The 24823-nt window shown below is 58.7% G+C and overlaps 8 protein-coding genes and 1 non-coding gene across 10 annotated transcripts; 4 read left to right on the top strand and 5 right to left on the bottom strand.

Moving 5' to 3' along the window:
* Positions 1-248: 248 nt before the first annotated feature.
* SDRG_15754 (hypothetical protein) lies at positions 249-897 on the bottom strand. Its single transcript, XM_008621936.1, has one exon. It carries the CDS (start codon positions 807-809, stop codon positions 351-353), a length of 459 nt encoding a protein of 152 aa, XP_008620158.1. The 5' UTR covers positions 810-897; the 3' UTR covers positions 249-350.
* Positions 898-3558: 2661 nt separating this feature from the next.
* SDRG_15755 (hypothetical protein) lies at positions 3559-4004 on the top strand. The gene has a single exon (XM_008621937.1). It carries the CDS (start codon positions 3577-3579, stop codon positions 3937-3939), a length of 363 nt encoding a protein of 120 aa, XP_008620159.1. The 5' UTR covers positions 3559-3576; the 3' UTR covers positions 3940-4004.
* A 385-nt stretch (positions 4005-4389) lies between these two features.
* Positions 4390-6169, top strand: SDRG_15756 (hypothetical protein). Its single transcript, XM_008621938.1, has 6 exons — positions 4390-4595; positions 4642-5152; positions 5201-5349; positions 5397-5553; positions 5597-5749; positions 5796-6169. The coding sequence occupies exons 1-6, from the start codon at positions 4414-4416 to the stop codon at positions 5973-5975; spliced, it is 1332 nt and encodes a 443-aa protein (XP_008620160.1). The 5' UTR covers positions 4390-4413; the 3' UTR covers positions 5976-6169.
* SDRG_15757 lies at positions 5937-13019 on the bottom strand (the record flags this gene model as incomplete). 2 transcript variants are annotated; one of them, XM_008621939.1, is made up of 15 exons in its annotated part: positions 11855-12987; positions 11740-11803; positions 11631-11690; positions 11458-11580; positions 11301-11395; positions 10818-11252; positions 10600-10774; positions 9561-10554; positions 8556-9513; positions 8438-8504; positions 8256-8393; positions 7949-8206; positions 6488-7900; positions 6323-6432; positions 6007-6277 (listed from the first exon to the last, which is right to left on the bottom strand). In XM_008621939.1, the coding sequence occupies exons 1-15, from the start codon at positions 12985-12987 to the stop codon at positions 6007-6009; spliced, it is 6294 nt and encodes a 2097-aa protein (XP_008620161.1). The 2 variants fall into 2 exon arrangements, with proteins under 2 accessions (XP_008620162.1, XP_008620161.1); XM_008621940.1 differs by having other exon boundaries at positions 5937-6277; positions 6323-7900; positions 11855-13019.
* A 529-nt stretch (positions 13020-13548) lies between these two features.
* SDRG_15758 (hypothetical protein) lies at positions 13549-14778 on the bottom strand. Its single transcript, XM_008621941.1, has one exon. It carries the CDS (start codon positions 14689-14691, stop codon positions 13612-13614), a length of 1080 nt encoding a protein of 359 aa, XP_008620163.1. The 5' UTR covers positions 14692-14778; the 3' UTR covers positions 13549-13611.
* Positions 14779-14853: 75 nt separating this feature from the next.
* SDRG_15759 lies at positions 14854-14937 on the bottom strand. Its single transcript has one exon. It is a non-coding gene; the product is annotated as a tRNA-Leu (tRNA).
* Positions 14938-15322: 385 nt separating this feature from the next.
* On the top strand, positions 15323-16993 carry SDRG_15760 (hypothetical protein). Its single transcript, XM_008621942.1, has 4 exons — positions 15323-16096; positions 16144-16206; positions 16263-16579; positions 16630-16993. The coding sequence occupies exons 1-4, from the start codon at positions 15359-15361 to the stop codon at positions 16895-16897; spliced, it is 1386 nt and encodes a 461-aa protein (XP_008620164.1). The 5' UTR covers positions 15323-15358; the 3' UTR covers positions 16898-16993.
* On the bottom strand, positions 16938-20086 carry SDRG_15761 (hypothetical protein). Its single transcript, XM_008621943.1, has one exon. The coding sequence runs from the start codon at positions 20059-20061 to the stop codon at positions 17005-17007; it is 3057 nt and encodes a 1018-aa protein (XP_008620165.1). The 5' UTR covers positions 20062-20086; the 3' UTR covers positions 16938-17004.
* A 927-nt stretch (positions 20087-21013) lies between these two features.
* SDRG_15762 (hypothetical protein) lies at positions 21014-24265 on the top strand. Its single transcript, XM_008621944.1, has one exon. It carries the CDS (start codon positions 21045-21047, stop codon positions 24159-24161), a length of 3117 nt encoding a protein of 1038 aa, XP_008620166.1. The 5' UTR covers positions 21014-21044; the 3' UTR covers positions 24162-24265.
* Positions 24266-24823: the final 558 nt, after the last annotated feature.

The raw sequence follows: 24823 nt of genomic DNA on the forward strand, positions 1-24823 counted from the left end.
TTGGGACTTGCTTTGTCGTCACCAGAAACCTGCAAACCTGCTTTTCCTGTGAATTGTGGCAGTGTGGATCGTTACACGCCGCACACCGCGTCTGAGTCGAGACGAGGATTACACGTGGTTTCGCCATTGGTGTGTCGACGACGTCACGCAGGATGCGGCTGCGCGGCCCGCCCTCTGCTCGGTGAGGCAGCGAGCGGTTCTCACAGTAAATCGCTGGCGGTGCTCGGTCATTGCGTCCACCTCGAGTAGCCAAGTCGCTCAAGCTACTTGTATGTGACATCGGCGATTGTTTCGTCGCAGAGAAAGGAATTAAATTAGAGTACTGTACAGGCCGGCTTCTCGATCGTCGGCTATTGAATAAAGGTCATGGCGAGCGCGCGGAGCGGGTAGAGCGCGACGCGCTCTTCGTGCGCCACCTCGGCCATGATGGCGTCGTACGTGAAGTCGAGAAAGTAGCACGACTCATAAATAGTGTCGAGGTCGTCAAGCGGTTTCTTGTTGCGCGCGACCATCATGTTGAAGCGCGTGAACGGAATGCGCTTGCCGCCAACGCAGTACTTGTCACGGGTCTTGAACTGGTCCGGGATCGCGACCGGTGCGCGCTGCCACTTGACCTCCTTGCGCGCGTAGCTCGACGAGCGCTGAAGGTACGTGTCGGCGTAGCTAGTGGTCGCGTACGAGCCGCTGCTAAAGCTGTACGTCGTCGCCTTGACGGGCGATGTCGACTTGGTCGGCGATGTCATCATCATGCACGAGTCCTCGTCTTGGTTGTTGCTGAACGACGGCGCCCGGTGCTCCATTATCTTCATATCGTCGTCTTGCGCTCAAAAATCAAAGTTTGGAAATGACCAATGCAACGGCAACCCCATTACAAGTGCGGATTCTCTACAAAAAAACGGCCGGTGGGTGCTTTTCCGAGCACCGGATTAAAAAAATGGCTCGTTACGTCTATGGCAAGTGTATTGAATTGAATTATTTTTATTCGACGACGACGACGAGATACTGTAGAGGGTAGCCGATATTAGATCTAGGAGGATTAGGTTTTTACGCAAACGACGAGCTTGTGCAAAATACACGCGGTTGTTGTTGGGCGAGGATGAAAAGGCTCGGTGCAGCGACTTTGGTCCTTGCTACGTTGAGGCGATACCTTGGACGACGTCGTCGTGATGGTGATGATGGCGATAGATGGTGGTGTACATGCAGAGCAGTAACGATCTCCGCCCATCAACTGCAACCTGGCTGGCATTAGTTCGTCGAACGTGGGCCGTTGAGCCTCCTGTGTGGCGGTTGGTCATAGTCAACCGCAGCCTGTCCGCACGGCAGTCTGTTGATACACGTGTAAAGGAGGAGGCGTCGTTTTACAGGAGGGGATCCAAGTTGACAGGATTCGTGCGATGGCAGGACCCGTGCGTCCCAACAAGTCGTCGACAGACCGATACACACTTTTGATGATGCTGATAGGCCGCACATAGTGAACACTGCCACGAGAGGAGGCCAATGGAATCAACTTCAAGAGGTCATTGAGTTTGAGAAGCTCCGGGTTTTTCACGTGGTTTTTCGCACGAAAGCCACATTGAAGACTTGATTGCCTTCTGGATCCTGGGTTCCGCGCGATCCAATATTTGAGAAATGTGGACACTCTCAAGGGTCGCGCAAGCTACTTTTGCAGGGTGCGAAACTGAGGATGTGAAGCCTTGTCAGGTTGGGTCCACCGACCAGTCGATGCAAGGGCAGCTCCCGCATTTCTTGTCGGATGTGGATGCGCTCGAGTGTCCGTGCGTCCCGAGCTTCGTAGGCTGGAGCACATCGTGTCCACAAAACATCCCGACCTCGCAAGGGTTGAAGGGTACCTTCCCTTGCACCCAAAATTTGATCTAACGCACCACGAAGTTTCGCTGCGCAGTTGCACTCGCCGAATCTGCCACAGCCCGGCTGTCGGCTGACCGCTGCATGGTGAATGCGCATGTGAATCTTGGCGCCGCAGTTATCTTCGGTGTTTGATTTACTACACGTCCCGGTAACGCAAACTATGGCCAGGCGTATGACCAAATCAACCAAGAATCTCGAGCCTCACGCAAGAGATTACCGTTGAGCAAGACGAGCCTCTACACCACCGCAGCCTCGGCCCGGCGAGCGAGTGAGCAAGTAGGAGGTTGATACTTTCGATGTGTGCAAAGTCTTCCGCGCTCAGCGTTTTGGAGTTGAGACGAGGGAAAGAATGGCTGAAGGCTAAGTGAGAGAGCGCAGCGAGATCTCATCCATTCGCACTGGCAACTGCTCATTGGGTAGCTGCCCAGGATGAATGAACCGGGTTGCTGCATCATTGACACGCATACTAGTACCCATGTCCTTGACAATCGACCCTCATTCACGGTGACGTTGGGTGTCAATGGCAGCATACTCCATCCAGTACAAAAAATCCATGACGTGGACGTGGGAATGGTTTAGAGCTACTTCAACTTCTTGATAGTCTTCAAAGCGGTTACTCGACAACAACAAGTGTGTATTCACTCGTCTAACATCGCACGCAATGTCCGACTTGGCGTGAGCTCATCACGAGAGCACGAGGAGCCATGCAGCAACGTCACCGACCACCGAGCCTGCACGTTTCAAGTGATTGTCGCCAGTTCATTTCCAAGCAGCTCGTTGAAAGCAGGGTTTCCATAAATGCTCAGTTGCTCCTCCAACCTCAAACTCGACGATTTTTATACTCCGCGCGTGCTCCTAGTGTTTTCCCATCATCTTACTCTTGTTGTCATAGCGCTCGCAACGTACAGTCGTATGTGCTGCTTTCCTTCATAGCCGTGCACAAACAAGTTATCTGTCGAGTCACAATCCAACAACTGTCCTCGCAATCGTCGCGGCGCCTGTACGTTGTAGTGCTCGGTTGCAGGCCGTGACGCGGTGGCGAACCAGCCATTGGTTTTCACGTCCCTTGTATAGTAACCTGGTGGAAGCTCCTTTCTAGTAGTTCCTCGTGTTGCCGCTGAGCTAGCCTCCAAGCACAGTACAATGTACCTCAAAAGCGCTGCTACCTCTTGCTCAGCCATCGTGGCAAGGTCGATCCTGGCACGGTGTTCTTGCACGCAAGATATTTCTTGATTGGTGGCGGTGTGGCTCGTGACGCGCTGTCCCAGCCTCACCGGAACGCATGTGATTGGGTTGTTGCCTCAGCGCAGCCACTCACTGCACCATCACTCGGCGAAAGCTGCAACCAATCTCGCGACAGGCAGGTCTACTGAGTGATACAAACACGAAATAATATGCATCTCACTATGAATAAAAGTATTTGATATCGTGTCGACCATAATCAACCTGATTAAAAGCTATGCGGCCGACCGCAAATATGCATTTCAGTCGCACACATCAACGTAGGTGCACGTCCAACGACAACCAAACGAGGTACTGTCATATAATTCCGGTTTCGTACGCTCAAGCTTGCTATTTGTATGAAGAAAAGAACGTGCGTAATTAATGCGTCAGGGTGCATTCGAACCCGCGGCGCTGGACACCGAATTCTGTCCGTCTTTTCCTGTTGCCAAAGTCTCAGATTGCATTTTGCAACAGCCCAGTACAATGACCAACGTGACGAAGAAGTCGTTCTCGTTCCGCGCGCTCTTTGGCCTCCGCCGCAAGCAAAACAGCGCAAAACTGCACGACGACAACGAAGCCACCTCGGTGGAGACACCCGCATCGACGCCCGCGTCGACTCCCCAGAGCAACTTGGCAACACACTTTGACGACGAGCCCGTAGTGGTGGAGAAGACACCCGTGCCCGTGAAGATCCCAATCACGTACTACTACAGCCAGACGACGTACGTTGGCGGAAAGAAGGTGCCATTCACGCGCCTCCACGCCAAGCAGAACCGCCGCCGGCTCATCATCTACGAACGCATTCACGAAGACCGCGCGTTCCTTGTCAACTGGCGAGGCGACTGAAGCTTCGCTTAGCTCTATTTATGCCTAGTATCTATCTAGTAAACAACTATTTATGACGACAAGAAGAGCCTCTTGTCGGCATCCAGCAGGGTTGGTGCAGACGCTGAAGCGTGGAGCTCGAAGGCGGTGCTGGAGGTGTGCAATGGGGCCTCACGCTTTCTTCAAGGCCCACCAAGCTACCCCCGTATTTGACTGAAACCCAGGTAATTTATCTTGCAATGTGTATACAACATGCTAGCATACATGGCCCGTGGCCCCATCCAAATGACACGCTTGAAGTTGACGAGGCCGATCTTATCCCCATCATAAAAATAAAATACCACAATTTAAAAATAGCTACCAAAACCTATATATAAGTGTACATTTTTAAACATGTGTCGGGACGCTTACAAAAACCAAGATAATAAAATAAATCGGCCCGATTGCTTGTTGCGAGCCCCAGAAAGGTCGCATCAATCTTCGTGCATCATCGTCATGCTCCGTGCCACCAAGCCGACGCCGCTGCTGCGGACCTGCGCCCGCGCGCTCTCGAGCGCCGCCGAGACGTCGGTCGCCAACAACATTGGGAAGAACGTCTTTGCCGAGTTCTCGGCGCTCGCGGCGAAGCACGGCTCGCTCAACCTCGGCCAGGGCTTCCCTTCCTTTGGCACGCCAGCGTATGTGTCCATCCTCATGCCATGGCCTCCTCTTCACGCGCTGTAGCTTTCTCAAGGAGGCCGCGACCGAGGCCATTGCCGGTGAGCACAACCAGTACACGCGGCCGGGCGGCAACCCGGGCCTTGTGAACGTGCTCGCCGACGTCTACTCGCCGCTGTATGGCCGCCAGCTCAACCCGCTCACGGAGATCGTGACATTCACGGGCGCGCAGGAAGGGATCTTCTGCATCTTTCTCTCGCTTCTCTCGGCCGGCGACGAGGTGCTCATCCTCGAGCCGTACTTTGATGCGTACATCAACATTGCCAAGCTGCTTGGCATCACAACCGTGGGGCTGCCGCTCGAGATGAACGCTGCGAAAAAAGCCAAGTACAACGACCCGTCGTGCAAGGACACGTTCAGCTCCAAGGACCTCGTCTTGGACCTTGCCAAACTCGAGGCGTCGATCACGCCCAAGACCAAGATGCTCGTGCTCAACACGCCGCACAACCCGACCGGCAAGGTCTTTAGCCGTACCGAGCTCGAAGGCATCGCCGACATTATGCGCCGGCACCCCGACGTACGTTGCTCGTTGCCAAATACTGCCGTCGCCTGACCACTGGTCTAGATCATCATCTTGTCGGACGAAGTCTACGAGTTCATGTGCTTTGAGGGCACGCCCCACGAGCGCATTGCGACCTTCGACGGCATGTACGACCGCGTCATCTCGCTCTTCAGTGCCGGCAAGACCTTTTCCTGCACGGGCTGGCGCGTCGGGTACGAGTACATCCGTTGGCCCTTCGCCGTCCAATCGAATCATGTAGGTACGCGATCCTGCCGCCCAAGCTCGCGCTGCCCGTCGCCAAGACGCACAGCGCCGTGCCCTTCTGCGGTGCCCTCCCGTTCGAGCTTGCGGTCGCCAAGGGGTTTGAAGTCGCCCGTGACAACGGGTACCTCGACGAGCTCCCGCGTATTCTCGAGGTCCACCCCATCGCAAACTCCTTTCTGATAGCCACTTGACTAGGCCAAGCGCGACGTCATCGTCGACGCGCTGCAAGCCGCCAACCTCAAGCCGATCGTCCCCGACGGCGGCTACTTTGTGACGTGCAACGTCGCGTCGCTCGACGCGTACGAGGAGTTTGCTACGTTCGAAGGCCGCGACGACCTCGAGAACGAGGTAGCCGCCTCACTTCTCAGCACCAGAATCGAGACCATGGCTGTAGATGCGCCCCGACTACCAAGTGGCCCAAAAGCTCTGCATCGAGCACGGGCTCACGGTCATTCCCACGTCGCCGTTCTACACGTCGGTGGCCAACCAGCCGTCGCCGGCGCTCGTGCGCATCGCGTTCTGCAAGGACGACGAGACGCTTGCGAAAGCCGTGTCGATCATTCACGACTTGTAAGTGGGGACTAGACTTGTAAGTGGGGCTAGGGTTAGACTCGATTTGGCAGCTTGACAAACGCAAAGATTGTTTGGGCCGTCGCGTCCGAGGTCCATGGCAGCATGCGCTTCCAGTGCATCCAGTTGAACTTGAGACAACGCACGTGCTCGACGCTCTGCCCCATAAACTTGGTCGTAAGCACGAGCTGCGTCCCGGTACTGAGCCCCAAGCCCGCAAAGAACTGCCAGCGCGCAACAAAGTGAATGTCACGCGGGTGCCCCTGCAGCAGCATGACGAGCGCCGCGCCATCCGCCGCTTCGCGCCTACAATCGCGTCAGCACGACCGTGCATACGTGGGCATGGAATACCGCGCCGTGTCGTGAAGCCAGGACACGACGCTGTCCGGGGTCTTGGCTTCGATACGAACATTCGGATGCCGACGGGCCACTTGTGCTTGGACGTCGGCCACCGCGCGCGCCTACCGCATGTTGTTGATATTGCGCCTCTACTCCTCTGCGTGAAACACGCTATACCGGGGCGTTGAGCACTACAAACACCACTTTGGCAAAAACAGCGGCGAGCGTCGTCCACGGTGACGCTGTCGACGCGTGCAACAGCCGGACAAGTTGCTCGTACGCGTAGATATTGACCCCGAGACGCGTGCTCAGAAGAAGATCACAGTCCAACCGGCTTTCCTCGAGCGCCACGACGCTCGGTGGCTGCCACGACGTCGCAAACGCCGTGCGCTTGAGCCGCGGGTGGTACAGGAACGCGACGGACGGTGCCTCGGGCGACAAGCGAACGGACGGTGCAGTCTCCATGGCTGGTATCAAACTGAAGGACGGTGCATCTACTGAGGTCGAGACGGAGGGGACCGACTGTGCAGCCAAAGGTGCCGATGGAGGCAACACATTGAAGGATGGCGCCGGAACGACTGCTGGTGGTGCATGGGTGACGTCGCCCGCCGACGGTGGAGGCAGCAAGTTGAATGAAGGCGCCGCTGTTTCAGGCATGGGCGGCTGCAGAAGCGGCGCAGTGGCGACGGCACCGAGCAAGTTGAACGACGGAGCTTCAAACGCATCGTCCTGGATCGCAAAGGCCGGTGATGCAACCGCTGTTGGCACGCGAGGCAATCGCAAGAGACCGGCTCGCGCGACCGGCTCGGATCGATGCATTGGGGTCACGAACGACGACGTGGCCGGTGCTGCAAGCGGCTTTTGTGCCACTACTGGCGCGGTCAGAGCTGCCGGTGGCAGTACCGTCGTCGCACCAAGCTGCAGTTGTCGCTGGCGCTGGATCTCCATTGCTGCCCGCCTGCGCTCTTGCATGCGTTCGATTTGCGCCGGTGTCAGTCCACCAGCTACGTTGGTCACTGGCACTGGCACTGGCACTGGTGCCGGCGACGGTGTTGCTGCTCGAGTCCGAGTCGAGCCTGGTGTGCGGACCTCTGCTGAGATGGGTCTCCTGGCTGGCGTCAGCGGCGCTGGTATCGGGGCCTGCGTCGCAGCGTGCGTCGCAGCTTGCGTCGGTGGCACTGGCGTTTGTATCGCAAGAAAACCATGGCGCGGGTTGTGCAGCTGCGTGCGCGTACTATAGCAGCACGTGCAGAGGTCGTAGCCGGTGCAGTCCGAGCACGAGTAGCGGACCCCTTGAATCGGGTTGAGGTCGCACCCGTCGCATCGATACCCATGGTGCAGCGTGCCATCGTCGTCGTCGACGACACTGTCCTCGTCACCGAGACTAGCGGGCGACTCGCGGCGAAGCAGCGACGCAATCACTCCATTTTCGCTAAAGTGCCGCCCGAGGCCCGGCGAGACCGACCGGCGGCGGTAGATCGCTTGCATGGAAGCCGGTGACAGCGCCTGACTCGACACGTCGTCGCAAATGAAGCTGTCATCCAGCGGGAGCCCCACATCCAGCGCGTCCTCGTCGTCATCGGATGACACCTAGCGCATGCGGTGACGACCTGTTCCATCAAACGCACGCCGTCGTACCTCGCCATCGACCCCAACGTCGGCCTCGACAAACTGCGCCATGAGATGCTTGCTGGCGCGCAGTCGCTTGGTGCGCTTTGGCTTCTTTGACGCTTGACGCGACGACGAGCCTTGCTTGAGGCGCTTCCGACTCTTCTTGTGGGCTCTCTCGTCGTCGTCGGGTGTTGCGAAAATCGCCGACGGTGACGCAGCAGCGCGCAGCAGCGACGCATGCGACGGACAGTACATGACAAAGCGCGTGTCATCACCCACTTGTATCTACACCATACAGTATTCCCTTGCCATCAAACGAAGTTTATGTCAGTACTTGGCCGGGGGCGTAGTGAGCATGGTACGCACAAGAGACGTGGAACGACGCGAGGCACTTGCGTTCTGCGCACTGGATGATGCCAACGCCGTTGCTCGTCTTGCACACTTCGCACTGCAGCGTGAACCGCTCCGGGTCCTACGCCAAGAATGTACGAAATCGCCCAGCTCGACATTGTCTACCAAAGTCTCGAGTGACCCAAGGCGAAACGCAGTGTCGTTGGCTGCTACGACGCGCAGCTCGGGGATCCTACGCCCATGTGTCGAGTAAGAAGCTCGCGAGATTGGTCATGATGCGTACCAGAGAAAGCACTGGACGTGCACCCATGCCCCGCACTGCGTCGACATGAGCGCGCCGCCCTGGACCGGGCAGAGTGCGCATTTGGCAATCGTCGTCTTGGCGAGACGGCAAAAGTCGCAAAACCAAGCGTCCGCTGGGATCGATTGGACGCCGTAGCACTGCTGGTGCACGCCAACGTTGCAGCCATCACAGTACAAAAGCGGGTCGGTCTCGAACGAGTACGACTCGCCGCACACTTGGCAGTCCTCTGGCAGCCCTTGGCTCGTTGCAGGTTTCGGTTGTCGTTTTGGTGGTGGCGGCGTCAACACGGTGATCGGAGACAACGCATTCGGGCCGGCTGCGAACGGCGGCGACCGCAGATCCACGTGCAGCGGCGGTTTGGTTCTCGGTGTCGTGTGCTTGTGGGCTGAAGACGGCGTTTGTCGCGCGAGTGGCGACGCGAGTTCCATACGGCGCTGGACGGGGCGCTTGGACGGCGTCGCGACCGTTGGAGGCGGTGGCACCGCATCTGCACTCGGAATGACGCTGCTTGCGTCCACTACTGCCTCGTTTTTGGTTGGCAAGAGACGGGGACACGACTGCAGCCGACGCGGTGGCGTCGACACGACAACTCCAATCGGTGAGAGGTGCGGTGTCGCCCGCGGGCTCTCGGTCGGTGACGTTGGCGGATGTTGCATGGCCGCCGTCGAGAGCTCTTCGAGCCACGCAATGACCTGCGCACCTTGCTGTAGTACACTGGCTGTCGGATCCAACGGACGTTGTGGTAGCGTGGACGACGGCGGCGCGTCGACGCGTGGTCGCTTGGCGGGCGATGGCTGTACCGGGTCGGACGCTGGCATGACCAGCTTTTTTTTGGGCTTCTTCAACGCGCTTGAGGCAGATGGCATGCCCTTGGATTGAACGACACTTTGTCTCGCGCCGAGAGGCTTGGACGGCGTCAGTAGCGTCGCAGAAGCATCTACGAGGATGAAATCACGATACATTCGTGCTGAGACGAGCGCCTACTCGGACAAGCGACCGAATCGCTGGCTGGCAGCAACGAAAACACGGGCGGGTCGTCGTCGCGTTGACGTGTCTCCAACGACCGTGATGTTGCCAGCACCGCCGACCGACTCGCTGCCTTGACCGGCGTCTTGACAGTCGCCACCGACTCGGACATGAGTGCACGCCGCGGTACATCACCTTCGTCGCTGGTCGTGATGGCATCCGTTGGAGTTGCTACTGGCGGCTGTGGCGTATGTGGCGTTGGCCGCGATGTCGCGACAGGCGGAAGCAGAGAAAACGAAGGCCCTTCGTCGTCCGATGACGCTAGGTCGACAATATCCTGACCCGTATTTCGGCTCGCGTGGTCCAGGCTAGCATCTCGGCTTGGGAGGTTCAGGCCAGTGTCTGGGCTTGGGACGTCCAGACCAGGATTGGGGATCGTCTGATCTAGACCAGGATCTGGACTTGCGTGGTCGAGACCATGATCTGGGGTCGCGTGGTCGATGCTTGCGAGAAAGTGATCCTGGCTGCCCATCGAGTAGTCGAGTGCGTGAGCGTCGTCGTACTCGGCATCCTCAAACGAAGGCGGCGGCGGTAGACTCGCGCTTGGCGGCATCGGAGGCGAGCTTGGCGTCAGCGACAGCAGTGGCGGCTGCGAGAGCGCGACGCTCGCACGGTCGAGGTGCACGTCAAAGTCCATGTCGGTGAGCGTCTCGCCAGCAATGCCATGCAGCAGCTGGAGGTAGCAGCGCGCACGTTGCGACTTGCCAAAGTGGTGCGGCCGCGACGCGATGTGGAGACGCATTGGCGTCAGCACGTTTGGTGGCCGCCGACCAGCGACGTTGAGACCAAAGCGAAACCCCATCGCTTGCTGTTCACTCTCGGTCAGGCGCCAGAGGTCGTCGTCTGCGACCGGCGTTGGTCGCTTGGCCTTTTTCCCGCCAATCAGCGACGCCTGGAACGTCGGCACGACCATTTGACTCTCGGTGATGACCGGATGGATGCCCCGCGGTATCTAGTTTCGGTTCAAATCTATCAAGGTATCAACTCGAGAGTGTACCATGCGCGGGCCCGCGACATATTTGAACTTGTCCTTGAAAATGGTCAGCGATCGGTTCACGGCCTTGGCCGACGCAACGCTACGCTCGAGCTTCTTCTCTTCGTCGCCTTCGGTCACAAGCAGGACGACGCGACCGACGCGCTTCCGACCCGTGCGACCCATGCGCTGGATCATTCTACTCGCCGTCCTGAGCCTTAAGATCCGACAAGACGTCGTACCGGACGGGCGACGTGAGGCAGTCGAACGACACGATGAGGTCGACTTCGCCAATGTCGAGGCCCTCCTCTGCAATGCACGTGGCCGCCAGCACGTTGCAGTCGCCGGCACGAAACTTTGTGACGATCGCCTGCTGCTGCTTTTGCGTCTGGCCCTTCTCCTTGCCTTTGCCCGCACCTTGGCCCACAAACGCCTGCACCTTGATGAGCGGTGCGAGCGGCGTCAACAGCGCCACGATCTCGTTCACAGACTCGCGGTATTGCGTAAACACGATCGCGCGGGTGCTCGAGCCGCCGGCGCTATGCCGCGCAAAATGCTCTTGCAGCACCTTCTGGAGCTGCGCCAGTTTGGGGTTGTTGCTGCTCCCGCCCACCTGCGCGTCCACGAGCGTCCGCAGCGTCCGAAACTCTCCCGACTCGACGAGGGTCTTCTTCGGTCTACAGTTGTGTCCAGGAATGCGAACGACGCAGAGGAGCCGGACATACCCATGAACGCGGTCGCTCATAAAGCTATCTAAATACGTCTTGAAGTTGCCGATTCCATGCGTTGTCAGCACATCCCGTCCATGCAAGAGACTTGCCTACGCCGCAAACTTCGTAAAGAGAGCAATGGAGCGAATTTGCCAGCAACGTGGCGACGTACGAGGAGCGCAAAGTCCACCTCGGCCGTTCGGTACCGTGGCGGCTGCGGTCCTGCCCGCATGCGGTCCCGGGCCGACACGATGACCCACCGCGTGAGCTTGTCCGGGTCGCGAATATGAAACAACTAGAACGGACGTGCTTGGTCCAATATGCATTTCGATGCGGATGACGTACTTGACTTGTACACAAGCGATGCAAGATGGGCTGAAAGAGCTTGAGAAACTGGACGCGCACCTGCAGTGGATACATTGAGATTCAGATTCAGATCGGATATCGAACGTACGCTCGACACTTCGCCGGTCATTTTACACTTGATGATTTCTTCTTGGCGCGAGTGCGTGTATTTTCTACAAGTGCAATCTCAATCTCAATCTCAACGCCAACAAAAAAGAAAGTACCGGACGTCCGGGTCGTCGCCCGACTTGCACTCAATGTGCGAGATGCGCAGATTCGAAATGACTTCTTGGATCACGTCAAACTTGGCGCCGGGCGTGGCCGAGAGCGCGAGCACGCGGAAGCCCGAGAGCTTTGCGGCGATCGCTTTGACGACCACCGTGTACGCATAGTTGCCGGTCGCGCGGTGCGCTTCGTCGACGACGACGCAGACGAAGGACGAGACGTCGCAATTCCCGCGCTCAATGTCGTTCTGCATGCTCTGCGGCGTGCAAAAGAAGACGCGCTTCGTCGACCAGAGCTGCTTGCGACGCGCCGGCGGGACGTTGCCCTGGAGCTCGGCCATGTCGTCATGCGGAATCGGCATCACGCTATGGCACGCCTCGATCTGCTGGCTCACGAGCGGCTTCGTGGGCGCCATAAACACAATCTTGCCGGACGGGAACCATCGATAGTAGTTGTACATGACGACCGCGGCGATGAGCGTCTTGCCGAGACCGGTCGGGAGACACACGAGGGTGTTCTGGAACAAGGCCGCGCGCGTGATCGTCTGCTGGTACGTCCGCACGGGGTAGTTGCTCGGGTATATCCAGTGCGTCGCCAGGTCACGGTCGATGGCTGCGCCCATGACCACGTCTTCTTCTGGGAGGCAGAGCGGCTCGGCCACGAGACGCAGCGGCGGCGACGGGCGAGGCGCCGGACGAGGGACAGCCGACGTCATGGGCAAGGAGGGTGGCTGTCGCAGTGGCGCCGCAGAGGCGGTTGGCTGGTGCGATGGCATCGCGGAACCTTGTCGGACGGGCGTTACGACGACGGGAGGTGGCTGCGGTCGGGCCGCCGGTGGTCGGGCGACAGGCGCTGCGACCGGAGGTGGAGACGGCTTGGCCACACCGAGCCAGGACGCCATTGAGCTTGTCGCTGTCGTCTTTGGTGGCGCATGGCCGATCCGCCGATACGTGCAGACACCGCACGTTGCTGCTTCGGGCAGGTTGCGCAAGGTGCATCGAGGGCACGACCAGCCAGTATCGGGAGCTGGGACCGCAGGAAAAGGAGCAGCGGCGACGTGCGTCTGCTCGACGCGCTCGACCGCGAGCGCGGCTTCGGCCCACGCAGCATCGTCCCAGTCGTCGTCGTCCATGCGAGGATGCTGCTGGTCTTGTGTTCTCCCGCTGCAAAACGCTCTCAAGTTCAAACTCAACGCTATGCGGATATTTCCGGATAATCAGTGGAAGATTTGGCGCCTGGAAGTTGAGCCACAGCTTGGCGGTCTGCGAGCACCTCGGTGACCGACTAGAAGTATACTGCTACTGGATCACGCCAAGCAAGCCGTGTAAATCATTCGGCAGCGACGCAAACGCGTCGAACGCGGAGGAAGGGGCTGTCCCGTCGTCGTGAGTAGGTGGCAAGGGAATGATAACTTGGTACGGGCTTGGTAGACACAAAATCCTCGCATCACAAGCACCAGTACGTGAACGGTCGTGGCTGACTGTAAAGCTCGCAACTAAAAACGTTGCGAGCGCAGACTCGACGACGTCCGACGCTTGGTTGATCTTCTGGAGGTTCCTCTTCACCTCTGCCGAGCGCTGCACTAGCCCAGCTGCTACTCACGCATCATGCATCCTGCCGGTATTATATCTGGGTCACGGCCCTCAGCTGCGGTGCCTGCTTAGCACGCCCGAGAAGCGGACCTCGTACTGCATTCGATCGAGCATTCGTATGGCAAAGTTCGTATTGTTGTTATAGTACAAAAGCGACGTTTCTCTTAGCGATGGCCGTGGGCGTGGTAGTAGTTGTCGCGGGTCCGGACGCCGCCGCCCCAGTCGCCGCCGTTGCGATAACGCGGGTACCCGACGCGCTCGCGGTACATGCGGCGCTCTTCCAGCTGCACGTCGGCGTGCTCGTTCCACGTGTACAAATCATTGTTCTCGCAGCACGCTGTGTTCATAAACTGCACGTACGTCCCGAGAATGAAGAGCACGATCGTAGCGGCAAAGTAGCCCCAATAGCTCGTCGGAATATCGTACTGATAGACGCCGACGTTGTCGACGCGCCGGTACACGTGGAGGTCATCGGCGTTGGCGTAGCCGCCGACAAAGTACCCGATGCCCCAAACGGTAGCACCGGCGCCCGTGAGCGCCATCGAGACGACCAGAATCGGCTTTTCCATCGAGTAGGCAAGCGCGCCAAAGAGGAGGCTCAGCACCGCGCCAAAGATGAAGAGGATGCCTTCGGGGTATGCGGGCCACCACTTGTAGCCAAACGACGTGGCCAAGAGGAACGCGAGCACGAGGCCGCCGATCGCGCCGCTGAAGAAGACCCCGAGCCCGAGGACGTAGATACTGAGAAAGCCGCAGACGAGCCCGAGGATAGCAAAGCAGATCCAACACACGGCCGTGTAGTACGTGGCATCGACGCGCACAACACGCTCGGCGGTCATGTAGGCCACCATCCCGCCGAACGCAAAGCCGCTCATAAAGAGCGTCGGGCGAAAGAGCTTGTAGCCATAGAACACCACCGCGATACCCAGGCCAATGCTGGCGCCGGCGGCGAGCGACGGAAGCACCGCGATGGCGGCGATGCCCGAGGACGCGAGAAGACTGCTGGCCGTGTTGGAAACGACGATGGGTGGCGGCGTGATCGACGTTGGCGTTGGGCTCAAGGAGGGGCTGCCGGCCGACACGGTCTTGAGACCGACGGCGCGCACGCCATACTTGAGCAGAATCAAAACCGAGTCCGAGACATTGACAACCGTGGGTGATGGCGCGTTGGTCGCTTGAAGGCCAACACTCGAGACGTGCACGACGGCGAGGAGCACGAGAAGGAGGAGGCGCAGGTAGCGCATGTTGCTCGGTAAGTCGAAAGCGCGTGTTGCAAGTATTGCACTGCCGCCATGCGAGCTGCGCTCGACCTATACAGAAGAACGGCGACGCCATGTGGACATTGCGCGCCAACTTGTGAAAATTTGACAACCAAACGGTTATTTTTCAGCAAAAAGCAAAACGTTTGCCATCTGTGGGGTTTGAACCCACGCAGACGTTCGTCTAGCAGATCTTAAGTCTGCCCCCTTAGACCACTCGGGCAAGATGGCATTTTCATGTCTCTGCTTATTTTTCATTCATATACTGAGTTATATTGTCAAACTCGCAAACCAAGCGCACTAGCGCATGGAGGGTGCTCTAGCGCTACCTAAAACGTTAGTTGCAAGCTATTGCGCTCGTGATGGCAGCGCGAGGCGGGAAGAGAGCGACGTTAGGAGCGTGTTTGGTACGTTGGCGACGAGCGGCCAAATCGACGACGCGGGTGGGATGTGCTTTAAATTTGTTTTATAATATCCAGTAATTAGTATGTATCAGCACTATTTATTTTGATTCCGGACCATATTTGTGATATATTTGTGGGCATGACATGATGCACGGCACGGTTGGTCGGCTGATGGAGCCGAGCTTAACCGGTTGGACCGAACCGAAAGGGCGCTGGCCAATGCATTTGAGCGAATTCGGGCCAAGATCATGCTCGCTCGCCGAATCCTATCGTCGCCGCTGCGCCGGCCACTCGCGCTGCTTCGCCACACGTCGTCGTTCCAGTCGCTTGGTCTCAGCCGTGAGCTTGTCGATGCGCTCGACGCCAAGTCCATTGCGTCGCCCACCGATATCCAGGCCAAGACGATCAAGGCCGCGCTCGACGGCGCCAATGTGATCTGCACGGACGCCACGGGCAGTGGCAAGACACTGGCGTACCTCCTTCCTGTCATTGAAAAGCTGCGTCGGTCCGAGCGTGCGGCCGCCAAGAAGAGTGACGTGCCGCTCACGCGCGAGGTGAGTCGCCCAAAGGCCATTGTGCTCGTGCCCAGCCGCGAACTCGGTCTTCAAGTCGGCGCCGTCGCGCGCGACCTTGCGCACTACGCCAAGTTCTCGTCTTGCGTGATCACCGGTGGCAGCGCCCACAAGCCGCAAAAGACGGCGCTCGCCCGGCCGGTCGACGTCCTCGTTGCGACGCCCGGTCGGCTCGCCATGTTTCTCAAGACCGGCCACGTCTTTGTCTCGCGTGTCGAATACGTCATTATCGACGAAGCAGATACGCTCTTGGACAAGAAGATGGGGTTCCGTGGTATCATGGACGAGATCCTCAAGCCCATTGAGGCGAGTGCGGCCGCCAAGGCGCGCAAGGTCCAATACCTCCTCGCCGCCGCCACCGTCAAACCGCCGATGGACGAAGTCTTCTCGAGCGGCTTCAAGGATCTCAAATGGGTATTACCTGATTATATTTCTACCAAAACGCTACAACGCTCGTTTAGGTCTCGGGCGCCACCGTGCACCAGACGCCGACCGCGATCACGGAAGAGTTCATCCGCGTCCCGGTACTCCATCGTGGTCCGAATGCATCCTCCGATATTGATATCTTGGCGTGGTGTAGGGCTCGGATGGCAAGCATGCGGCGCTCCGTGAGTCGCTCTCGTACCTCCAGGACGGCAAGACGATTGTGTTTTGCAATTCGACGGCGAGCTGCCGGTCCACCGAGCACATGCTGCACGAGCACGGGTATAAGTCGACGTCGCTCCACGGCGACATCCCGCCAGTCGTGCGCAAGAAGAACTTTGAGGCGTTCCAGGCCGACGCTTCGATCCTCGTGTGCACCGACTTGGCGGCGCGCGGCCTCGACCTATCGGCCGTCGACCACGTCATTAATTTTGATTTTCCGAAATCGTCGGTCGACTACCTCCACCGCGCCGGGTACGACGACAACCTGTGCATTGCACTGTATACTTATAATATACATGTAGCCGCACGGGTCGAGCCGGGAAGCGCGGGATTGTCACGTCGCTCATCACCAAGCACGACGCGGCGGCGGCGCGGTTGCTCGCTGACGCCAAGGGGCGTCGCCAGCCCATTGCCGATATGGCCAAAGACGGCTCGATCAAACTGCCCAAGTACAAGGCGCCGAGCGACGAGCCGACGCAGACGAAACCCGTGGCGAAGCGCCCGCAGCATCCGCGCTTCAAGGGCACGCGCAAGCTCAAGGCGCACAAGATTCGTACCTGGCGCAAATAAGATATGATCCCACCAGATAGAAAAGACGAAGGGAGAACTAAAAAAAGTAGATTTTCGAGGTTAACAAAGTGCAATGTGGAAAGGCAAAGTGGGAGAAGAGTGTGGGCTTAGAACGGGTTGGCCGATGGTTTCTCAATGTAAACCCAGAGCGTGATAAAGATGAGGCCAAACGCAATCATTGACTGACCGATAAAGTTGCCCTTGTCCGTGAGGCTGTGGTAGCTCCACCCAAAATACTCTTGGATCGACATGCGGACGCTCGGGCCGAGCTTGGCGGCAATGAAGAGCCCCATCATGAGACTCGCAACGAGGAGCGACGCGCCGTGGGACGTCTGGAGCGAGTTGTATGTCACGAAGAAGCGGATAATGGCCCAGACGCAGCCGAGCACGTGCGCGAAAAAGACTAGGACGTTGGGAACCTCGGTGATCGACCCGCGCGACGAGCTGCCCGTGACAAACCACGTCGGCTCTTTTCCCGTCAGCTTCCACCAAAACGTCTCAAAGACCGCCGACGTGTGCGTGAACGCGTAGGCAAACCACGCTTCTTGGGACCGGACCACGTCGTTGTTCTCAACCGTTCGGTTGCTCAGCGCCGAGAGCAGGCCTTGGATGACGAGCTTGGGCACGAGACCGTAGAGGAGGCGGAGGCCGCCGAGGTAGATCGGCGCGTAGCCCGTGAAGAGAAAGTAGAGCGTGATGTAGTAGAAGAGGACGGCGCAGATCGACCCAATCGGGTAAATCGTCGAGTTGATGTAAAACACCTTGCGCATGAAGCCGTGCTTGGTGGGCTTGGGCGGCAGCGCGCAGCTTGGTCGCTCCCACTGCGCGTCAAAGTAGTTTTTCTTCTTGTTCATGAGCATGATCTGGAAGTTGCCCTTGGCCCAGCGCTTGCGCTGCGCGAGCGACGACGCGACGTTGTCGGGCACAAGACCTTCTGCCAGACGAATGCGCTCCGAGGGCTCGCCTTCAAAGTCCTTGCGAAAGTACAGACCCTTCCAGCCGAGGCCACACAGCTGCATACCCGTGTAGCAGTCTTCCGTGAGCGACCCATATTGAATACCGCCGATCGAGTCGAGCGCTTCGCGACGGAAGATGGCGTTCGTGCCCGCAAAGGACGCACACTCGTACCCGTCTTGGCCGGTCTGAATCGCATCGTAGAAGGTCGCATTGCGGTGGCCAAGCGGATCGCCAATCTGAAACTGAACGCAATCGCGAAAGTACTGCGGCGTCTGGACAAACGCAACGTGGTTGCTGCCGACTGCGTCCGAGTAGCAGCCGTTGGTGACGAGGCCGTCGTCGATGCTGATCGTATGGTGTGTGGCACACTTCTTGCAGAGACCAGTCTTTTTGTGCACGGTGCCGCCGCACGTGACGCAGCGCAGATCCTGGGACGACGAGCTTGTCGCGCTGACAGTGCCATTGACCTGACGACGGTGCAGCGCCGACGCCGTGTGCATGGCCTTTTCAAAACACGCCTTGGAGCAGTAGCTCATCTGCTCGTCCGGGACACCCGCAATCTTGCACGACGCGCAGCACATGCGCGCGACAAGGTTGCAGCCCGGCGTGCAGCACATGTACTTGTGCTTTCCTTGCTGATCTTCCGAGTCGAAAAAGAAGGGCAATGTCGCCAGAATGAACTTGGGGTGCGGCTGCATGTCGTTGTCGAGGATGATGCAGTAGCGGCCGGACGCGCCTTCGTTGTAGCACGCATTGTTGATGTTGCCGGCCTTCGAGTAGTGCGTCGGCGGCTTGACGCGGCCAATGAACGTGACGTGCGGGAGACCGCTGTACCGGTAGTCGTCGCGGAACGACCCGACGGCGCAGTCGGCGCGGTTGACAACACGGGGCCGGGACGGCGTCGGAAGGTTGGCCGACGAGTGCAGCTTGCGCCAGGCGTAGACTTCCATGTCTTCGTTCGGGTCGCAGACGCGATCATACATGAACTGCGCAACCTCTTGGCGCAAGTCACCAGCTTTTTCAATCACGCTCTTGTTGAGCTCGATGGTAGGCACGGGGTCGTTGGCCGTCCACTTGGCCTTGCAGTAGCCGTCGTCGAGGATGAAAATTTGAAGCAAATGCGGCGGGTACTGAAGGTTCATGCACGCGGCGAGCGTATCAATGGTTTCATCGGCCGGCTCCGAGTAATGGCAGATGAAGATGTCGACCTTGGGCCACTGCTCGTCCGGGAGCTTGGGCTCAAAATCGTCGAGGTAGTGCGCACCACGGCGCACGGGCTTCCACATGCCGAGGTAGTAGATCCCACCGAGCACAAAGCTAATGCATTCAGCGAGAATGAGACAAAAGTACGAGATCCATTGGCCAATGCTCGGCGACGCAAAGCAAGCGACGCTGCCGACGCCAGCAAAGTCGAGCCAAAACTGCGGTGGCGCAAAGACGCCGTTGAATGGCGCCGATTGACAGTGGAGCACGTCCATGGTTTGCGACAGAATCAAGCTGCATGAGTCGGTAGGTCGCGCTTGGTCGCACGGCTGGAGACCGACGACGAACCACAGCACGAGCGCTGCGAGCTCCACAAGACCCGCCAGAAGAAAGAGCACATACAAGAGGCGGTACGTGGTGAGGCCCTTCATGACGTACTTGCGCACGTTTGGGAGGTTGCGCTCAATGACGTTGCCCACGCCGGAGGCCACGATGGCGTTCTCAACAGCCTCAAACCACATGTGGTACTCGTCGTCGGTCTCGGGGCAGAGCACCCAGAGCCGGCGCTTCGTGTGCACTTCAAAGCCCTTTGTGGGCAAGTCGAGGCGCCCAGACGGGCGCAGCTGAAGCGCATCCTTGAGCTCGACGACGCCGACGACGAGGTCAGGGTTGCGCGTCGTAAAGTACTGGCGACACTCGAGGTCGTTCTGGAAGTAGTACATCTTGGTCTTCTCAAGCGCAAAGTACCGCTTCCGCCAGCTCTTGTGGAGTGGGCCCTTGATCATCGCGCGCTTGCCTTGCTTGAACATGAAGCCATGCACCGAGATGACATTGCTTGCGTCGTCCTGGCCTCGCGCGGCCGTCGCCGAGACGCCCATGGGCGGCTGGTACGACGCCCGCGGGTCGCTGGCGCCAAGGTCCGACGGGCGGGTGTCCAGGCGGCGCGAGAACTCGACGTCCGTGGCGCGGGCCGGCGTCTCGCCGAGGAGGTAGCCTTCGTCCATGAGCCCGCTGTGCTTTGAAAATGCAAATTGACAACTGCTCGACGAGTGCAATTCACTTTGCAAACCCGAAACCGATTTCAGGCTAAAAATAGACTGCCTTCTCCGACCGATACAAAGTGCGAGATACACGAGCGGTGCGATGGCATTGGTCCATTCCGAAAATAGAAGGACCAGTCACCGAGCGGCGCTTCAAAGCAAGCGATGGGATTGGCCAAATGAAAAAGATAGGTGAGAACAACGCGTTGATTGGCTGAAATCCCCATCGGTGATCGATGAGGTTGATCGGCTTCATCAACAAGCAAGCAAGCGCAAGATGTTCCTGAGCGCCCCTCGCAGCACCATCAGGCAGCGCTGAGCTCATCCACGCCACAACCTTCAACGATCAGCTTGAGCTAACGTATACCGGTTGCACCCATCTCGCGAGCGCTTATTTTGGTGCATCGCTAGAGCTGGGATTCGAGCGAGCGCTGCATACGTTCACAAGCAGGCGCTGCGTAAGCTTGGGACCGACGGTCCTGGATTTTTGGCGCACGACCGCATCTATTAATCACATAGGCTACCAGTACCCGAAGAATGGTTGCAGCAGTGGTACGTACCTCGATGACGCCTTGCCACGCATGCGGAGACAAGGGCACCCTTGCCGGCGTCGAAGAGTCCATCGTGGGTGAGACTGGGACTGGCCAGATCCAGATTCTCTGCCATCACGACCCTCAGCCCCCAGTGCTCACATAGAGCAGTGAGCTCTCGTTGATGGGCTTCGATATTCCGTCGCGGGCGAGAGTAACGTGGGCACACCCACCTGGCTACCCAGTCGGTGCATACAAAAACCAAGTGGTTGGCTGCGGTCGGTGATGCGCATCGAATTTTTTTGCATTGCCTTTCGATGCACTTGCGTTTTGTATGCAAAGATCCTCAGCTTGAATAAAATGGCCAGCTGGCGCAAAGACCGACGGTGGAATTGCTCATTCGTCATTCGGCTGGACATGTTCCACGCGAAGAAGCAGCACTCGTCCATGGAGGACCAGTACGCCGGGATCAACACGCCCCAGGCGAGCGAGATGGGCTCGAGCCGGCGCGGCCTCGAAAAGAGCCTCGACCGCGGCCTTGAAGGCCGCCCGACGGCCAGCCAGCAGCGCCCCAACACGGAGCCGCGCGGGCCGTCGCAGGCGCCGGTTCAAATGTCCGACAACGCCGGTGGTAGCGCCAAGGACAACATCATCACGGTGCATGGCTACATGCACAAGCAAGGCAAGCGCGCGCTGAAAGGCCCGCTCCACAAGAGCTGGAAGAAGCGGTACTTTGCGCTTGAGAAGGCCAAGATCTACTACTTCCAGACGCACCTCGAGTGCCGGCAGTACTTTACGACGCGCAACGCCGACTTGGTTGTTGGCGCCGTCGACCTCAAGGATGCGCTCCAGCTGCGCCCGTCGGCGCGCCTCGACTTGCCCACGAAGGGCTTTGAAGTGCAGACAAAGCGCCGCCTCTGGGTGCTCTGCCCCGAGTCGGACGAGGAGTACCGCATGTGGTTCCAAGGCGTCGAGAAGGCGATCGTCGCGAACGGCGCCGGCAACGTCATCGAGCGCAAGCTTCCGAACGTGCGCAAGTACGAGATGAAGGGCGTGACGACGTACCGGTTCCTCTACTTTCTCTTCCTCCTCGCCGGCCTTGTCGAAGTCGCGGCGCTCGTCTTTTGGTTCACGGTCGGCCTCCAGCCGTGCGACCAAGCGCGGCCCACGAGCTCGTGCACGCAGATCCTCCAGCAGACCATGGACGACCTGCACTGCCAGGCCAAGCCCTTCAACGGCGTCTTCACCGTCCCCAAGTTCTGGCTCAAGTTTGCTGGCGTCAGCGACGTCTTGTGCTTTGCCAAGCCGCCGATCGGCCAGTGGATCTCGTACTTTTGCCTCCTTCTCGCCGAGATCCTCAGCTTTGTGCTCGCTGCGATCTACTACCTCGGCATGTGGAAGCCCGTGCGCCGCGGTGCGCACTACCTCGACGAGTTTGAGCCCAAGCTCCCGGACGAGCAGTGGCCCAAGGTCGATGTCTTCATCTGCCACTACTCGGAGCCGGCCGAAGAGACGATCGATACGCTCGCTGCGTGCATGAACCTCCAGTACCCGCCGCATTTGCTTCAGATCTACGTGCTCGACGACGGCTACTGCAAGACCAAGTGGACCAAGGGCGAAGAGGTGCCGACCATCGAGCTCAACAAGGGCGTCCTCGAAAGCGCGGGCGACTTGCGCCAAGAGATTGCGCAGTTCATGTACGATCGCGTCTGCGACCCGAACGAAGACATGGAAGTCTACGCCTGGCGCAAGCTGCACTCGTCGGCCAACCTCCCGACGCCGTCGCGACCCCGTGTTGTCAATCGCGCCGACTGCGCAGTCGGGTCGTTCCGCGACGACTACCGGTACAGCGGCCTCCCGCACGTCACGTTCATTGGCCGCGTCAAGCCGCCGACGCACTACTCGAAGGCCGGCAACATCAACAATGCGTGCTACAACGAAGGCGCGTCCGGCCGCTACTGCATCATCCTCGACAACGACATGCAGCCGCACCCCAAGTTCATTTTGGCGACATTGCCCTTCTTTTTCGACTCGGAGGACCGCCAGGGCAAGAGCCAATTCACATGCTGCACATCGGGCTGCAACCGCGTCGCGCGCATGTGCTGCGCGTCGTGCAAGATTGCGGGCGTCCCCGAAGAGCAGATGAGCTACTGCTCCAAGCAGTGCTTTGAGAATGCGATGCACACGGCGTCGGCGCTGCACCGTCGGCAGGTCAACGGCACGATGACCGAGACGAACGCCAAGCCCAACAAGGAGCTCCGCTGCGTCACGTGCGACGCCAAGGTCGACAAGAACGGCATTTGCAAGGTGTGCAAGCGCGCGCACGATGGCGACGACCAAACCGCCGTCAACTTTGCTACGCTGCAGCACTACTCGGACGACGTGCGCGACAACACGGTCGCGTTTGTCCAGACGCCGCAGTACTTTCGCGACTGCGTTCAGTTTCAGATTGGCGATCCGCTTGGCCACCGCAACGCGACCTTCTACGATGCGATTCAAACCGGCCAAGACGGGTACGAGTGTGCGTCCTTTGCGGGCACGAACGCCATCTTCCGTCGCGAAGCGCTCGACTCGATCGGCGGTATTCAATATGGGTCGCTCACGGAAGACTGCTACACGGGCCAGCAGCTGTGCGCGATGGGCTGGAAGGCGCTGTACTTCCGCAAGGACTTTGAAGGCGAAGTGTCGGAGCGCATTCGTCTCGCAGAAGGGTTGATTCCCGACAACGTTGCGTCGTCGCTTGCGCAGCGCAAGCGCTGGGCCAAAGGCAACTTCCAGATCATGCTCATGAAGAAGAGCAAGAACTACACGGACCCGAACTGGAAGCGACCGGACTGCGCGGTGCCCAAGTACAAGAAGGCCAACCGCTTCATGCGCAAGGTGTTTTACATCAACTCGACGATTTACCCGGTGGGGTCGATCTGCGCCGTCCTCTTCTACTACATCACGCTCTACTTTCTCTTCACGGGCTACGCGCCGATCTACCTCGGCGGCCTCCGCCTCCTCTATGCGCTCGTGCCCAAGCTCCTCATCCAAGGCATGCTCTCGGCGCTGAGCAACCGGTCGGTCGAGAACAACGACGTGGTCCGGTCCCAAGAGGCGTGGTTTGTATACGCGTTCACGCACACGGCGGCGGTCTTTGAGACGTTTTGGTGGAAGATCTCGGGCCGCGAGCAGTCGTGGTTTGTCACGGGCAGCTCGTCGCGCGGGTCGATCACCGAGCTCCCGAACGTGCTCGTCTTTTTCGCGCACGTGTTTGGCGTGCTCTGGGCGCTGATCCGCTTCTTCGCGTCGTACAATACGCTGCAGACGTCCCACGGCGCGTCGCTCCTCGTCGCGAGTCTCATGATGGGGCTCTTCATCGCGACCAAGCTCGGCCCGAGCGTCCGCATGTCGATCCAAGAGTACTTTGGGTGGAGCTACCACAGCCTCACGGACAAAGGCAACTTTATCGGCCAGTCGCTCATCGCATTTGGCCTCATCTTTATCACGCTCTGGGTTTACATTGAGCAGCCCAGCTCCAACCCGTTCTGAGACCGTCCACGACGAAGGCAGTCGTTTCGATAAGACATGCGTATTTTCTGCGTTTGAATTTGCATTTTTGCCATCACAATTTGTAAGTTTTGCTGTGAGCGGGACGCCATGTCGACTATGTAGTGGACTTGAAAGAGGTGTGTGGAGGAAACTGGGCGAGGTTTCGGCCCTTTTCGTAGTTGGAAGGGACAGCTCGCCTTGCACATAATTGCTATCGGTATGGATCGGCTTGCTTGTGAGTAGGACTACTGGGTGAACAGCGATGATTGAAATGCGTCCCGTCCTGCGTCAACGAGTCCATGACTAGGACACCAACATGGTGCGATAACCTTGTGATATAGCCGTTGGGTTTCGAAGTCCTTTGGCTTGTCTATCTTTTAATTGAATAACGACTTTTTTGCGCGAAGCGCGGCACGAGCGCAGCGAGGGCACCCGGCGGTAGCCGGGCCCGTGCGATAGCCGGGCCCGTGCGATAGCACGGTAGGGCAAAATGAAGTCTCAACATGGTGTTCCGGCGTGCGTAGCGCGTCCGGAAGGGTCGAATTCGGTTAAGTACGAGTGGCAGGTCAATGTCGTGATTGTTGACTTGGTGTTTGTAACAATGTTACAAAGTGCGGTAGCGTACTTAACCGAGTCGCGCGCAGCGCGCCACGAGCGAAGCG

Source organism: Saprolegnia diclina (assembly GCF_000281045.1).
Source record: "Saprolegnia diclina VS20 unplaced genomic scaffold supercont1.101, whole genome shotgun sequence".
NCBI classification, from domain to species: domain Eukaryota; phylum Oomycota; class Saprolegniomycetes; order Saprolegniales; family Saprolegniaceae; genus Saprolegnia; species Saprolegnia diclina.